The sequence below is a fragment of the Mustela putorius genome, unplaced genomic scaffold, assembly GCF_011764305.1.
Source record: "Mustela putorius furo isolate JIRA1106 unplaced genomic scaffold, ASM1176430v1.1 tig00000040_pilon_pilon_pilon, whole genome shotgun sequence".
NCBI classification, from domain to species: domain Eukaryota; kingdom Metazoa; phylum Chordata; class Mammalia; order Carnivora; family Mustelidae; genus Mustela; species Mustela putorius.
The window spans coordinates 4,636,967-4,654,687 of NW_025421261.1; the positions used below are offsets into that span (position 1 = coordinate 4,636,967).

General features: G+C 42.4%; 1 protein-coding gene across 13 annotated transcripts in view; it reads right to left on the reverse strand.

Moving 5' to 3' along the window:
* Nucleotides 1-1,352: 1,352 nt before the first annotated feature.
* The window catches only part of LIN54 (lin-54 DREAM MuvB core complex component), a 69,958-nt gene continuing 53,589 nt past the window's right edge, over nucleotides 1,353-17,721 (reverse strand). For 12 of the 13 annotated variants that reach the window (XM_045076838.1, XM_045077036.1, XM_045077105.1 and 9 more), the window contains 8 exons: nucleotides 13,771-13,844; nucleotides 13,407-13,604; nucleotides 12,207-12,298; nucleotides 11,291-11,362; nucleotides 10,407-10,509; nucleotides 10,122-10,259; nucleotides 6,448-6,650; nucleotides 1,353-3,638 (listed from right to left, as the gene is read on the reverse strand). In XM_045076838.1, the coding sequence (XP_044932773.1) occupies nucleotides 3,437-3,638; nucleotides 6,448-6,650; nucleotides 10,122-10,259; nucleotides 10,407-10,509; nucleotides 11,291-11,362; nucleotides 12,207-12,298; nucleotides 13,407-13,604; nucleotides 13,771-13,844 (1,082 nt within the window). In that variant the 3' untranslated portion in view covers nucleotides 1,353-3,436. The remainder of the gene's footprint in view (nucleotides 3,639-6,447; nucleotides 6,651-10,121; nucleotides 10,260-10,406; nucleotides 10,510-11,290; nucleotides 11,363-12,206; nucleotides 12,299-13,406; nucleotides 13,605-13,770; nucleotides 13,845-17,721) is intronic. The other variant, XM_004777343.3, reaches the window with a different exon arrangement.

Genomic DNA, 17,721 nt, shown 5'->3' on the forward strand with positions numbered 1-17,721 from the left:
TTGTTCCCAGTCTTTGAGGGGGAAACCTTCAGCCTTCATCACTCATAGGATGTTAGCTGTAGACTTCTTGGTAGATGGTCTTTTCAGGTTGATAATCCCTTCTCTTCCTGGTTTGCCAAAGAGTGTGTGTATGTGTGTTTAAATCATAAATGGGTCTTGAATTTTGTCAATTTTTCTGCACCTTTTAATTTTTTTGGAAAAACAGTTGAATATAATTTACATGCTGTAATATTTGCCTTTTTAAAGCATATAATTCAGTTTTTAGTATATTTAAAAGGTTTCCTGCAACTTCTGAGATGATCATATAGTTTTACTTCTTTTGTATGTTGATACAGTGAATTACATTGATTATTTTTTAATGTTGAGTCAACCTTTTATTACTGGGATAAAACCCAACTGAGTCATGATGCATTCTTTTTATCTACTGCCAGATTTCATTTGATAATATAATCAATTACAGAGTTGAAGTCTGTGGCCTTATAGTAAATATTACTCTGAACATAATTATTTTTTTACTGCTTTTGAGTAAAAACTAAGCATGCCTTAAATGCTTTCATAAAACCTATAGGCCTTTATACATTTCATTTTATAAAATCACTTGGATCATAAAGAGCTCACATGTGGTCTATAGATAATGACAACATCTGCATTAAAGAAACCCTCACATACACACACACCCCAAGTCCTAAGTAACTGACATAAGAGAAAATAATTCCAATAGTGAAGGCTTTCTAGCCTTCCTCTCATTTGGATTGCTGCTGTGGAATTTCTACATAAAATTCCGAAAAAGGATGCAACATGATGCTGGAGGTCCTGGTTTGAAGCTGCATTTACATAACAAGTATTTATTTTCTTAGCTACTTGTGTTACAGACCAATAAAAGTGGAAAACTTTTCTAAAGTTATTTTTATTCACATTTTACATAAGACTGAGAAAATGTCAATTGTCCCGATGAAGGAATAGGGAAGGGGAGGCAGGGGTCTGCCCTACAGTTGCTGCTCTGCCGGTTTGATTGCCTACGGCTTGTAAAGTTCCGTTTCCCAGAGAATCCAGAGATAAGACCTACAGATTGCTTTTAGTTCTTGAGAGAAAAGGAAACTAAGAAAGGTGCTCACCATAAAAACATCAGACATTAAAAGAAAGGATAAAGTAGACCAAGTTTCTGCCCTTTTGCAGCAGAGGGAAAAGAGAAACCATACTCTTGTTTCAAAGCAATTTAGCTTAATCATAATTGGGCAAAATGACAGACTTATTTTTTAGTTGTGTGCTTTCAGAAATCAAACTTACTTAAAATCAGATTTTAAAAGTTTCTTGTAACATGGTTAAAGGTGTTTTTAAAGAAAACAAAACCCTTTTTTTTACAGAATAGTATAAATGTTTATTTTCTGTATGATTTACTTTGCTGTCCTGCTTTTACAATATAGAAAAGTGTATTCTTTGAATAGCTCTAGTAAATATAAATTTAATCTTTCTACTTTGGGATGTAAATAGAGCTAAAAAAAATTATATACCCAGCCCTCCCCAAATAGTCTTTTAAAATTGTTGAATTAATGTGGATATTAATCTTGTTCAGCAATTTGATGCAAATGCCTAAATACAAAAAGTTGCTTAGTAAGTACGACACAGGAAGGAAAAGTCTTAATACTTTAGATAGCTTCTTGAAAATCAGAAAAACTAGTAGCATTTGATTGCACCTTCAAGTTTTTACAAGCAAAACATTCTCAAGCAATGCCGTCATACATAATCTACAATTGTAATCCAAATTTCACAAACATTTTCTGCACACTGTATATAAATACACATCACAAAGGTGCAATTAGAATTAAACACAGAATATGTACAAAATGAACAAAGTTTAGGTTTAGACCAAAAAGGTATTGTAATCTTTGAAAAATAACTTGATTAGATATTTTATCCTTACACTGATTTACATTTATACAAATTTTAATTAAACATACTAGATTGAGGTGCTAAGAATGTTTGCACTATCTACATTTAAAGTTACTGAACTATAATTTTATAAATCCAGATTTCAAAAGGAAGATACTTCAGTGAATAACGGAATCTTTTTTGGGATTACTTAATTTCTATTGCCTATACCTTGCATGTTCATATGAACATATATACACACTTAATACATACAACTATCGATTCCTTGTAGGAAATGTAATAATCATATACTAATAATTACTGAGGATTAAGGTACCTAACAAAATACCTGAATTCCAACATGGTTTTTTTCTTGTCATTAAAATCCGAGTCCTATTACTGGCTCTAAAATTCATAAAGCTTTTGAATTAGCGAAAATGATTTAGGTTATTTTAGTAATAATAAGAAAACACTCATACCTTCGGCTTATCAAATCACTGGCTAAAAAGAATGCCATATTAAGCTTCCCTTATAGAAAGAAATCCCACTATAATTTGGAAAGTTTTGTTAGGAGGCCCTTTCAGTAAATCAAGTAAGACTCATACATTGGATTGAGACCTCTTAGTTCAAGAGTCTTTAACAAGAATTGTACAGATGAAAAATCCTTCCCTAAATTCATCTATTGGAGTTTCAATGTTCTTCATTTCTCCATCCAAGCCAAATTTTATACCTGATAATTATGTAAGGTTCTACTGTCATCACTACATAATGATAGGAAGTTCTACTCATATGTACCTCTCACTTTTAAAAGTCCCCAGTAATCACTCTGACAATTTATCATTTCAGATGCACACCACCTCCTTCAAAGAAAATGGAAACACCCTAGAGCGCTTCTTAGTCACTCCTCAGAGAAATACATTGCCTATTAAGAACTATTTACTGTCCCTTAACACTTTGGTTTTTTTTTTTCAACTTTTTTATTTTAAAAGTGTGCCTATGGATTACTTCCCCTTCTGACATTTCCAAAGTGACAACAGGATAGTATTCCAGAATCTGTGCTAAAAAGCTGGTTTTTCTTAAAAAGAGAGCTTTCCTAAACGCAAAATGTCATTTGAATATGTTTCATTAGAAGTTGTTTATGTGGACATTCTATCTGCTTGGGTCTAGTGCCAAAGAATGACTGGATAATACCAATGGTTGTTTGGCTTTTTCTACTGGAACAAAGTCATACAACACCAAACGTTATAAATTATAGTAATTTATAAATGTCCTTTGTCAATAGAATCAGAAGGACAGAACATCTAATTCTTAAGAAACCCATGCAAATTAAAAATCCATGTAATACAATAAAGAAAAACTGAATTTAGAAGGGACATAAACAGGTTTAACTAAGATTTAAAATGTACTCATTTCCTCATTTAAAATTTCTTCTCTTTCAGTATTATAATTTCAGGTCTCACAAGGACTGAACCAACAATACAATAATTGTTAACCTATCTTCCAGAAGATCAAGTGGCCCTGCACCTTCCATCTTCTGTGCAGTCCACGGACAGTCTCCTGTGCAAGTTCAGCAGTTCATGGCACAAGGGTCACTTTTTGCTTTTCCTGCAGAGTTGATGACGCTCATCAAACACCGTCCGAATTCCTCGAGTATCATCCGTTCGGCTGCTGCCTTGGACTTTCCCTTCTTGTCAGCCTGCTCCGCCTGCGCAAGAAGGCAGTTACACGTGGCTTCGGCTACTTCCTTAGTGACAAACGTGAACGGCAACCTGAAATGACGTGTCAGAGAGAGACGTGATGGTGCTGAACCACAACCCAAGGGAGGGACATTCTGTCAAGTGAGAATCTGTCGCCACCTTCATGATCCACCGGCTCACCTGGCACTATAAGCACATCCCGGAGAGCTTTAAAAAGTTAGATCTGGTTTTATTATTGAGATTATTTTTTAAAGACTGTTCAGAAAGCATAATTTTAACAGAATATATGTAGACAAGGTAACTAAAAGATGTTAATTCTACATGTTGACCAGATAATTCTTTTTTATTTTTAAACTATTTTAAAAGATTTTGTCAGAGAGAGAGAGAGAGAAAGAGCAAGTGAGCACAAGCGGGGAGAGCAGCAGGCAGAGGGAGAAGCAGGCTCCCTGCGGAGCTGGGATCCCGATGTGGGACTTGATCCCGGGACCCTGGGGTCATGACCTAAGCTGAAAGCAGACTGGCTTAGTGACTGAGCCACCCAGGTGTCCCCCAGATAATTCTATAAAAACGTACTCCTACTTCATGAATGTTAGTTTCTAGAGTGCAATCTTTGTTTTATTGAGTACGGTTTCTTCATGGGCTACAGCACTGCCTGACACACAGAGGCACTCCACGAACACCTGCTGAATGAAGAAAAGTGGGAATTCAAAGTACTATCTCCTGGGAGGCCTGGCTGGCTCAGTCCGTTGAGCATCTGCCTTCAGCTCAGGTCGGCTCAAGTCATGATCCCAGGGCCCTGGGATAGAGCCCCGCGCTGGGATCCCTGCTCCGCGGGGAGCCTGCTTCTCCTTCTCCCATCGCCCCTGCTTGTGCTCCTTCGCCGTGTCTCTCTCAAATAAGTACATAAAATCTTAAAAAAAATAAAAACAAAGCACTGTCCAGAGTCCCATATATATTGTTCATTGGAAACAAGAAAGCACACCAAAATTCTACATTGTTCCATCACAACAAACAAAACATGGGAAAACCAAATGCTGTTCTATACATGGAGTTTCTTTCATAAAGTATTAAACTATTAGGTATCAAGAGGCTTGCTATATGTAGCTAATTCTTAAAGCCCTCAGATACAAAATCAGGCAGCCTGATGTAACCACTAACACTGACAAGGAAACTACAAAATGAATGAAGTCTGACATTAGGATCTGCTACGACAAGAAGTTACTAAGGCTTTGGGCTGCGACACAGCTGTAGAGAAAACTGTAAAATACAAAACACTTTATATTAGAAAATACTATGTTAATATTATATAATTAATAACACTATAATAGTAGTGCTCCTTATATAATATTTGGAAACTACAGAAAAGTGAGAGAAAGGAAAAAAATTCAAATTTTTGCCACTCAGCAGTGTATTAACATGACAGTAAAGATTTTTTAATTTTTAGTTTTGGTTATAGTGTATAATTTTATGCTTTTACACTCTATAATATTTTTCCCAGGTTGAAAATCAGTTGTAAATATTTCAGTGTAGCAATATCTTTAATCTCCACATGGAGATTTAGATTTAATAAGATAAAGGATTACTGAAAGCAGATGACCAGAAAGGATCCCTTGTTATAACCCTTACTGAGGTGTCTGCCCGTTTCCAATCTATTCAGTTACTAACCATTTGCTGATTATATTCCACTTACAAGAATTCTTCAGAATTACCATCTGCAATATTCTGAACAAAAAGAAGCATTTCTAGGGGCTCCTGGGTGGCTCAGTCGGTTAAGCATCTGACTCTTGGTGTCAGCTCCGGTGACCTCATGGCTGTGAGATCAAGCCCTGAGTCGGGCTCTGCGCTCACCACGTCTGCCTGGAGTTCTCTGTCCCTCGCCCTCTGCCTTTCCCGCTTGTGGCCTCTCTCTCTCTCTCTCTCAAGCAAAGAACATTTTTTTAAAAGAAGCATCTTTTTTTTCTTTCAAGATTTTATTTGTTTGAGAGAGAGACGGGGAGGGGCAGAGGGGAGGGAGAAGCAGACTCTCCGCTGAGTTGGGAGCCCGATGCGGGGCTCGATTCTGGGACCCCGAGATCATGACCCGAGCCGAAGGCAGACGCTCAACCACCCAAGCCACCCAGGTGCCCCTAAAGGAGCATTTCTATAAGCATTAGAGACAACTTCAACTTACGCATTTTAAATAATATATCCCATTGGCAAGGCTCAGTGCATTTAATAATTCCTCAAATTAACTGCTACCAAACTCTACTCCAAATCTGTATGAGCAAGTCTGGCTGCATAAGGCCTGCCAAACGCTGGGCTAGAGACTCTGTTCTTCGTAGCCACCCGGTAAGGATGATGGGAAGGATTAAGGACCCCGAGACTCGCAGTACTTGTCCAACTCACAAACTGCAACAGGGTGCCGACGGTGCTTAAACGCGACTCGGCCACACGGTAGAGCTGGAGTCCTCCTACTCCAGAGTTCAGCGGCCTAGTGAAGTTAGGGGTGGGAAAGGTGCTCCAGAAAGACAGGGGAAGTGCTACAAGGGCCGGGAAAAAGCAAGAGAAGGTAAAAATGTGCCAAATTATGAGTGATAATACTGTCAGGAACAGCTATAAAATTTGGTTTTCTTAGGGGTTTGTGAAATTACATAGTTACATAATGACCTCATCTTAGTGGGGACAAATTCAGTGAAATTAAGTCAGGGAATCAATGCGTTACTGTGCACTGCATCTGACATCGTTCTCCTGTTACCTCCAAATTCCTTCACGAGTAACTGAAGGAGAAAGACCATGCGAAAAGAGGTCTGCAAATTAAGTATGAACTTAGTTTAGTCCAGAAAGAAGAGACTTTACCGAAGCAATCCTATCATCCTATGAAGACATGAAAATACCGACTTACTTTCCTCCCCCGCTATTCAAAGCGGGCGTGGGCCTAGTAAGCAAATCCGAAATCTGAGAAGATAACTTCGTTTTCGCTGCTGTTTGCTGCTGTACCCTGACTTCGGCCGCGTCCGCCAAGTGCATCAGGGTCTTTCTTTCTGGGCTTTCTTCAAAATTCTTGCAGCCAACACATTTGCATATTGAGGAACACATTATTTTTGCCTAAAAGATTTACAAAAGAAAAGTTCCCAAATCGAACCGAAAAAAAACATTAAGTAGACTCTGTGATCAGATCAGTAGGAAAACAATTAACTAGCCAACTGACATCACCCGCAAGGGAAACCTCTCCCTGGCCAAACCCTAAGTGGCCTAAGTGGCTGACCACACATATGGGCAGGTCAGACGTTCAGACCAAGAGCGGCTCTGCACAGGGCATGTCTCTGAGCCCTTCCATGTCAGTTTTTCCCCCGATATGAATAACTCATGTTCTTTATAAAGAATATGAATGATACAGTATTTAAAAATAGCAGTTAGCCAGAATCCAACCACCTCAATCAGTCAAATCACCATTAACATGTGGGTGACTTTCCACTTAGGTAAAACCCCAATTATCACATGACAGGAATTCTGTAGACGCTGCCTTCGTTAGGGATCATCTCCATCACCCCCCTCCCCGAATCCCCCTCTCCAGATTGCCCAAACCCTTCAACAACCCCTATTAAACTAGTGTGTCCTTGCATGTGAAACTATGGAAAGCACGTATTTCTAGGAAAAACACAGCCCTCAAGTGCAAGTAGCTATCTTAACTAACAAATACATCAGTCTTTCTTTTTTTAAGGTTGGTTTACAAAATCACACGCTCACTTTCCGCAGCTTCCTCCGCTCACACCACGCTTCGTGGGATCTTCTGCCCCGCCCCACCCCGGCCAGCTTGGACGGAGTTCATTCTACTCATTGTGCTGGTGGCTGGGCCGCAGCCCCTGGACCGGCGCGGCACCACTGATGTGCGCAGGCCCTTGCCTGTCGCTGGGTATTCCTCGTTTCCAGCTCTTGAATACCGCAAATAATGTGGGAAAAGATTTTTTTATATGTATCTCATGCTTTTATTTCCGTGAGATTTCTAGAATTGGGCTCACTGGTACATGTATTTTAATAGATGTGGCCAGACTTTTTTCAAAAGGCTCTAAGCCCCACATCTCATGAGCAATGTATACGGCCTTTCCTCTATCCCCACAGCAAGCGCAGTTTCTAACACTTAGCAATCTGATGGGGTCGCAGATAAAGTGAGATCACATGGTTCTTTCATTTACATTTCCTAACTGCCTCTTAAATCTGAATATCTTTTGTTGGCTTCATTTTCTTCCGTGAACCCCCGTCAATTTAAAGAAACATACCTACTGCCCTTTCTACAGCACCTGGCAAGATCAACAAACCATATTCCGATAAACATACTTACCCTGCTCCTTTCTTACAAAACACAAATAAATTCTCTTTACCGAGGGAAAAGAATGAATATACACTTTGAGTTCGCTGGTTTACTAAGAGCCGGTCAGAGAACCTAACTAAAGTCGTACTTCATACGTACCTAATGATGAAGAGAGAAAATCTCTGACATCCAGGGGGAAGACGACATACCATGAATGGTACTTTGGATCGAGTATGAAGAACCCTAGGAAAGGCACTCTGACAATCTAACAGGAACTCGGGACGGAGAAATCAGAATGACAGGGTAGTCACTTAGCTTTGTTCATTTAACTTTCCTTATGGTCAAAAAAAGGGGGCGGAAGCCAGGTTCCAAGGCAGAGCCATTGAAATACTGGGGACGGTCCCTCCTCGACTCCACGAGCCCTGAAGAGTGAGTGAAAGGAACAGGAATGTGCGATGCGGACGCAGACCAGCTGGGTCAAAAAAGCCAGCTCGATGACAAGACCAGCAAGTGCACATGAACTGGCGGACGGCACAGTCAGTCCGCGGCGGGCCGTCGGCTACCGCTAGTCGCCGTTAGGTGTACTCCAAGTTTTCCCATTTCTTGGTCTTTCAGAATGACACAGGAGTTATTAGACACCAGGTGTCCGGAATGTCGATGATTTTATTCTAACAGGGCAGCTTTTTCTCTATCAAAACCGATCTCAGCCAGCACTGCCTTTTCTACTTCTATTAATGCTCAGATTCAATTAAATCATTGGCTCTTGTGTGTTGGCATCTCATATGCCTCGCATGTACGGACTATCCAGTGCCGTACGCACGGAAGGGCTGCTTTGCCCTTCTGACACAGCTTTCCATCAATTTCCACTTTCTCCCTTTTTGTAGATTTGGTTTTATGACTTACATTTTTTACATACTCAGGACAAACTCTGTACAATACAGTTCGTGAACAGAAGCCACCTATTTCGTCTGATGCTCAAACAAAAATGTCATCTTTGACAACACAGAATAAAAAACTGATTACTGGACTGTAGACATTATTTAAGAGACTTTCAAAGTATTCTTGATTATATGCAATTTTCATTCATAGTGACTTTAGGACTAACAAGAGGTTACCTTCCTACCCTTCTTGAGAGAGGTATCTGACTTCTAAAATACGGGAATTCAGAACGCATGATGCAGAGCACGCCATGCACGAAGTCCTCACTGGGACACGTGTGTACGGAAAGGGGCAGGAGCGAACCCAAAGCAGAGCACACCCTGCAAGGCCTGAACGCCCCACGCACATGGTGTCACTTCACCAGAAGCGCCAGGCTATGGCTTCTGCCCAAACTAAAAATAAGGTACCCTCTGAACAGGAAGTTTGAAAGCCTGAAAATACAATCGTGAAAAGGGTCAACTCACTGTAGGAAGGACCCAACTCAAAAGGCTGTCCGGAAAGCGTTTCACAAACACTGAGAAAGCAGTACAATAGCGTTGGATTAATCTCGGGCATGAACAGACTACGTTTAAGCTCTGAAAGCAGAAATAATAAACCAGATAGTACTTTGTCTATAGCAAGAAGGGGATGGTTTGAACAGCACCTAAACATGCACAGTATCTGTCCAGGCGGAGCTCTGACCACCTGCCCCGGAAAGACGCCTGAGCAGTGAGCGGAACCGCCGGCGGAGCGGGCTGGCCATGGCGCAGATGGGTGTAGTCATTTCAGATGACCGGTGACCTCAGCCAGCAACATTCCATGTGTCTCCCTTCCTATTCTTAGACTCGGAGAGCAAACTTCTTAACATGATTCAGTTCTTTATGGAGCAGTGCTCTTTAGGAGGACAACAGGCATCTGGGGCAAGAGAAATCTTCACCTTCAGGACCGCACCCTGGAGTGCCGGGGATCACGCATTTTCAGAAAGCCTGTGGAGGCCAGTGGTCATACTCCCCTCAGTGGAGGCCCATTGCTGGAGTTTCCAATCCACTTTGAGGTTATTTTTACTAAAATTGAATAAACTGGGGCTCTGACGTGCGTACTTCCAGGTACGAGATTAAAAAGTATGACCGGATCCATCAGGTGATGAGACCCTGAGCATTATGTAATGACAAAACCAAGGTATCGTTCCTCGGAGGCCCTGCTTGGGAGGCCAGAAGGTCTTCCTCAGACGAGGGCCCTTGCACCAACTGAGCATATTTTCAAACTGCAAGCGCAGAGTTTTTACAATACACCCTCGCGAAGTTATCTGCAATGAATGGTTAGATCATGTTCCCCAACCAGCATCTCACCTCATAGCATTCACAGTAGTTTTTAAGACATCCTGATCGTTTGCAATTACACCCTTTGCTGTGACGTCGATCGGATTCCCCCTCCTTTCCTTTCCCTATCTTCGGCTTGAAAGCTTCTGGGTTTCTGTCAAGGCATGCCTATCAAAACAGACCAAACGTCAACTGAAGTTCAATCACACCATACTAAAAACTGCAAAAGAAATTAATTTTCATTGTAAGACAACTGAGTTCTACAAAAATCAGGTAAAACTGGAAATTTTGGTCAGTTAAATAAAAAGTAATCACCTTTATTGCTTTTTGCCTTTCATTTTCATGTTCCAAATTATTATAACAATTAGTACAATTGCAGTTGTTGCAAAATTCACCATTTGCAAAGCAATCACAGTATCTGGAATATAAAAATCAGTGCAGGTCACATAAAAAAGTCATTGTTCAAATAAACAAAACTAGAAATTATCTGATTGAAAGCAGTTAGAATGTACTCGGAGCCACCCAGTCAGAGAGTTAATTTAAGTTGATGGTCAACCACGTGATCAGGCTCAAAGGTCAAGTCACACAGGCTCTCAGAATTTTGGTTCAGAAACTTAATTCCAAGATTACCTGTTGTCAACACAAAAGCTACATGATTTTATATGCCTCCAAAGTAAGTTATCTCAAAATCCAAAAAAAGGTAAAACACGGGCTATCTTCCAGTAGTGGAATCGGCTCCAGTGAACTACAGTCGTGCTTCTTGGGACTCTAAACCCCTTATATGACCAATGCTTTTCACTTAATTGTTTCAGGCCAAATCTCTTGGTTCAGAACTAATAAGCAAATTAATTATCCAACAGTTTTAAAAGCTACTCAGAGTATCCCCTCATTTAGGAGGCCAAATATGAAGGTCATAAAGAAAGTCAAATTTATGATTATTGAAGACGGAGGCTATGTCTGTCTCACGCTGCTGTGTACCAAAAAACCCTCCACCAGTGCCTCATCCATGGTAAAGACATTCGTTCTGAATGAATGAGAGGGCACTTTTATACCGTCACACGTGATCAGACATTCATGTGCACGTTTATTTAAATTACTTAGACTTAGAAATTGGTCTGTTAAAACTTTTAGTTAACTCTATTTGCTTTTAAAAGCATTTTCAGCTATATCAAATATGAAACAGTAGTAAAAAGACTTACAATTTCAAACACAGCGATTTTGTACAATTACAGGGTTTTCTGGGCCTACTGGCAGACTCTGACGGGATTATGCTACACAGATACAAAAAGAGATACACACTTTAATCAATTAAAGATAGCTATTAAAAATTAGAAAAGTCTCTGTAAATTCCTCCTAAAATAAAGCTTTAACACACGTAACCATCTCCAATAAAACTCTGCTATATTGTTCCCTTCGCATCAAGTTCAAAAGCTAGCTGTAACCTGAAGAGAGGCCGAGAGCCAAGATAGGAATTGGGCGGGTGTGGGGGGGGCGGTTAAAAAGGAAGTCATCAATAGTTTCTAAAGAACACACCCCAAAAATATTCTTCTTTCTGAGAGAACTAAAGCTGAAATCTGCTCAAAACTTGTGGGATTCAGTTACCAACAGCGGCGAGGAGAAAGCAGTGTGTGTGGCTGGAACTGGAGCCAGCGGACGGGCTCCACGCAGTTAACGCAGCACTGCGTCGCCGACAATACCGCAAAGGAACAGAGTCCCAGATGAAAAAACGGACTAACAACAACAAAAAAGGCAAGGACCGAACATAGTAATTTAAAAACTAGTTAATATCAATTTTAAAACATATTCAGGATGAGGGAGAGAGAGAGAGAGAAATAGATAAGAACATGTGGCAAAATTGATTAATTGAAGTGAAAGATATTTGGGGCTTCTTTGACAGCTCCCTTAACTTCTCAAACTAAAAAGTCCTACAGAGGCATGCTCATATGGCTTTAAGGAAAAAATATAAATGTAAAAATATATATACCTATTTTGTAAAAAAAAAAAAAAAAAAAAACGTTTATATACATAAATACAAATGTATTTTGAAATATATTTAGTTAATGCTGCACTGAACCTGATCCACCAAGTGAACTTACATGTGTTCAGAACACTCACCCGTTGAATGGAAGCCTTGCCTGGGTCTGGATGCCAGGGGTCCCAGTGAAGCTCGAGCTGCTCGCTATGGACACATACGAGGACTGCTGCAGCTGCAATGGAGAGAGGCGGCTGCAGACACACACACACACGCATTCACAACACTTTCAGACATCGCGATCAGGAAGAACCAAACCCATCTACTAAAATGGGAAAAACAGTATGGAGAGTTTCATACAGACATAGGACTTCATGGAGCTCTTCTCAAGGCCCACACTAACACTGGAGGGTGAAGACAATGTGAACATTTGTGGAGTGCTACGCGGCACAGACACGAGAAGGCGTTCACAGAGCCGCAGGCCCATCAGGATCAGGAAGCTCGGGGTTACGCTCCGGCAGTCCAGGTAGTAACCTGTGCTGGTGAGAACGGTGCGGCGCATCTGCTTGTAAATAGAAGGGTTCTGTGCAGTCGCTCATCGCATTACGAGGTACTGAGAGTGAGAATTACATGGGCAACCATTTCTATTTTACACTGATTTCCACACAAGAAAAGAGATGCTGATGATAGAAACACTCAACAGTCATTTTCTAATCAACAAAGTCCACTGTGTTAGAGAAACCAGGTTTCTGCTTCTCTCCTGTAAAACCTGAGGAAATCAACTCAACGATTTAGAACACGGTGCTAATTTGCTGGATTCTCACATGAAAAGGAAAACTTCTATCTGCTTCCAGGAAGCAGCACTCCAATCCTTGCCAGCCAGCGGATGATACGCGGCTTTGACTCTAAAGACGACCACATGAGAGTGTCTGGGCAGGTCAGGACAGGTCACTACAGGTGCGTGGTGATGGTCGGCTGTCCGGGAGCAAGTCCACAGCACCCTCGTCATCTGGATGAGCTGGATGACAGCCACAGCGCTCTCTCTAAACGCACTTGAACTCTGCCGACGTCAGCTTCGACGCCCCCTCTTCTACCTACACAGTCTCACCCTCTTGCCAAACGGCTCTCAGTTCCCAAGTGTCTGATTGTGTATGTGACTTGTGCAAATGCTAGGGGTACCTCCAAACAGATTCAGAACTTTCTGTTAGCATCTTAAGATTCTGGAGGCAGCCATTTTAATACTGAGTACGAGGTTTCTCAGTACTTTGAGACTGTGATGGGGCTGTACATCTTTGACCAAATTATCCCTTTTGAAACGCAGTGACTCCGTGTCCTCCTCTTACCTGGGTCACGTACTGAGCTGGAAGCACTGCGTAGCCCACGTTGCCTGTTCCTGGCGCCGGGGCCAGCACAGTGCCTGGCGGCAGGTTGGTGAGGTTGGGCTGGATCTGTGGCAGTGGGGCGGCCGGCATGATGAGCCGCTGCTGAGGCTGGCTGCTGGCGACTATCTGCGGAGTGGGATTGATGGGTTTGGGAACGACCTTCAAAAGCAAAACAAAACAAAACAAACACGCATATCCACGATTACAGAAATACACATTACCGCTTCCCCATTCAGGATGAATCTCTCGCATGTGAATCTCAACTTTCAATTTGAAAAGTGAACTGTTTGGGAGAGGCTGAAGAAAGAAGTCCTGGGACACTCACCTGTCTGACAGTCTGTGCCGAGACGAGAGGAACTGGCGTCCGCATGGGAGTGGTGTTGACGACCACTGGCTTTGCTTTTTAAGAAAGAGGAGGAAAGGACGAGTTATTTGCAGGAAACAGCGCTCGAAACATTGAAGACGCTTAGTTCTCTCAAGCTATCCTCGTAAAAGAGCTTAAAGAATTCCACTGGTTTCCTGTTTGGAGCAATCTGCAATCAGGATAGTTACCTTTTAGAATTCCGTGACCATCTACCAAGGAACTTGGAGCTAAGGGAGCAGCTACAGTCTATCTGCCTGACAAGGGAACGTTGGTCATTTAAGACAGCCTACGGAAAATACTTCTGTCTGTATCTGCATGATTTAAACGCTCCCTACTAAATCAGCTGAAATGCCTTAAATAAAAAGACTGCTGTTCAGGAGCTTGAGTAACAGTGCTGTTCTATATTCTTTCTAATTGCCACGTTTGTGTGAAAACCAGAGAAAACATCATTCTTGTATAACTCATTATTTACAGAGCACCTACTAAAAGGCAGCACAGATAGTGTGAAGGTCAGGAATCTGGTCTCTGAGTCGTAACACCCTGGAGACTCCGATCCTAATTCTGCTGCTTTCTAGCTCTCTTGGCCTATATCCCTATCCATGACGTGGGGATAGTCCCTCCCTCACAGGGTGTAAGGGTTAAATATGTTAATCCATGAAAATTATTGGAAGAGTGTCCAACAAACAGTGTCTCAATAAATGTTAGCTGCCATTAATGTCATTGTCACTATTACAATCATTAGTACTACATAAATGGCATTGCGGACTGTGTTTCAGGGAAATTAGACTACAAGGCACTTGCTCAAAGAGATTACACTCAAGTAGAGCAGATTAGACACGTACCAAATAAAATACACACGGTTAAAAAGAGAAAGTGCCGCAGACTCAAGGGAGCCTGGCAGAGGATGAGAATACAAAGAGCGCGGGAGGGCTTGGTGTCTGAGATGGTCCTGATCAACGGCTGGGCTGTGCAGGAGGCACGCAGACTGGGGCGGGCCATTCCATGCAGAGGCAGGAGCATGAGCAGTGGAGGCCTGATGCTGGAAAGCAGCGAAACATTTCCCAAAATGTTGAACAGACCAGTCTGGTTGGAAGCTAGGGTTAAAGGAGGTAAGCCCAAGTCTTGAATGTCAGGGTTGAAATCTATATATTGAATCTGCACTTTTTCATTCGGTAGGCAAGGAGGAGTTCCTGAGGATTTCGAAGTACAGAAGTACGACGAGAACAGCATAAAAGGAAACCGTTTGGTAGCAGCGTGCAAAACAGAACAGGGCTGCACGGAACAAGGGAAGTTAGAAGACTGTGCACGGAGGGTCTGCTTGGGCTGACGGAGCTGGCCATGGACAGGAGAGCAGCTGCAAGAGACAGGGTAGAGGTGAAAGGAACATGAACTATCCCCCTATCACCCGAGTGGATGGCAGAAGCTGCACGCGTAAGGGAAGAAAACGAAGTCATCGTGAAGCCTCAAGCGACCCGGAAAATGACAGCTACCAGAACTAAGACCTCCAGCTGAGCTGATCTGAAGATGAACCCTGACCTGGAGAAAAGCTGTGATGAAAGTCAGGAGAGAGGCCGGCACGAGACCAAAAGAAGAACCGTTTTTTTTTTTTTTTTTTTTTAAAGATTTTATTTATTTATTTGACAGAGAGAGATCACAAGTAGGTAGAAAGGCAGGCAGAGAGAGAGGAGAAGGAAACAGGCTCCCTGCCGAGCAGAGAGCCCGATGCGGGACTCGATCCCAGGACCCTGAGATCATGACCTGAGCCGAAGGCAGCGGCTTAACCCACTGAGCCACCCAGGCGCCCAGAAGAACCGTTTTTAATGCGGCCTACTGCCACTCCCACAGTCTAAAAAAAGGGACTTAAAAAGATAGGAAGGATAGCCCTTCCGGTTTTATTTATGCAAAAAGACGTAGAGCCTGGTCTGAAAGAGAGAGGCTGAGGTAGTGGGATCTAACTGCTCTGAACAAAGAACAGACCTTCTTCGACCAAAAAGCTCGGGAGGGTTAGGAGTCCTGGAAGACCGTCAGACAGGATTCCAACCTACAAGGGAGTGGCCCTACAGCAAGCGGGCAGCGCAGAGAGGGGAAGCAGGGAACCCTCCAGAAAGTGGTTTAGTGGTGACGACTGCATCTCTCTCCATACACTAAAAAACCACTCAACTGTATGCTCAACAAGGGTAAATTTTATAGCAGGCACAAAGTATATCTCAGTAAAGTTGTTATACAAAAAGGAGTGTAGGACCATAATTACAGCACCAGGGACATCTGATGCCGGATTTAAAAGTATTTCCTGTTCTGATTCTCTTCGGTTGCTTTAGCTTTAATTTATAATAACCACCATTGACTGGTCTCAGCAATACTAAAAAGAATTTATAGGTGAATTAAAAGGAATGAAAAGCCTGAATTTCTGCTTGGAATCTGGAGAACAGACCCCCTACACCATTTGCTCCTTGGACAGGAGGCGCTGGTCCTGGTCCATGGGCACACTAAGCAGCGCTTCTGAAGTGGCTCGGACAACCAAAGAAGGTGAGAACTTCTGGTGGTCTCTGCAACAGGAAGGAGTGTGTGGCCTGCCCTTAGTCATCAAATGACAGACGCAGATGGTTTTTATTTGGATAATAAAGAAAGGGTGACTGTCTCTGTGCACGTGGGCATACGTGTGTGTGCACACACGCACACAGACACACAGCTTGAAAGTTTGGGAACTCCAGGTTTACACTAGCTTGATATCTGCATGCACAAAAAGCTGGGAAATAAAGGAACTATAAAATGAAGGGGCCCAATTACCTACAGGAAGGGGAATATACTCATGTCACGTCACGACGTCAACGGTCTAGATTTCTCCTTCTCCTCAACTTTGAGTGTAGTTCCACATGACCACTACTGCTATTTTCACAGAAGCTGGAATACTCTTCTTTTTTAGTCCTGAACAGAAATTCTGAACAATCCTCTTAGAACCGCCTTCCAAATCTTAGAAACCATACATCCAAGTGTTTAAGGCTTTCTAACTTCTTGAACTGACTTCCTTACCAAGATGCAAGGAGATTACATTCTAAAGAGATTAACCATGAACTCTTCCGGATCTTTCTACTATGCTGCCTGCTATCCAGCCAGCAGAGAACATAGTGGAGCCTTTGAATACCGGTTTTGTAGGGCTTTGGTGGGAAATGTATAAGATAAGCCCAACTCCCTTTGGCATAAGGAAATCCCTTATTGGAAATTAAGCCCCTCGAAAGACATGCTCGTGCATTCGATGAACTACAGCAACTATTTCTGTCAATCTCTACTAAAAATTATAAATTACTCCTGTGAAATAATATATATTATGTATACCTAGGTCTCCTACAGGGTAGGAGAGCAAACGGAAAACGACGGGTGGACATAGGGCAATCACAGAGGTGGCTGTGTACGGACGGGCGGGAAGAGGGTAGACACAGGGGAACTGAAAAGCTGGAGAGACGGGGCGGACGGAGAAGGAAAGCTAGAGGTGGAAACGCAGAAAACAAAGAAGCAGGAAAAAGAAGGACGTGTGTATGTGAGGGAATTCGGGAAGGAAAGAGCAGAGAGAGGAAGAGAGAAGCAGGAAGACAGATACGAACTTGCAAAGGAAGGTACCGATAAACACGCTAGGATTAGGAACCATCCAACCTACTCCTCCACTCCTCCTGGGTCTTCAGCAACTTTTCTACCTCCACCAAAGGCTCATTATCGACAAGGAACTGCGCGTTAACATTACACTGGAAATGGGTCTCAGCACTTGGTCCACATACAAACATACGCACATAAGACATAACCTGTTGCCCGAACGGCTGCTTTACATCACCAGGACCTCCAGAGTCAACCACCCCCGCAGCACCCTTTTTAGTGGCCTGCTAAGTTTAAGCACCGAGAGCAGAGAAAACGGGGCTCCCT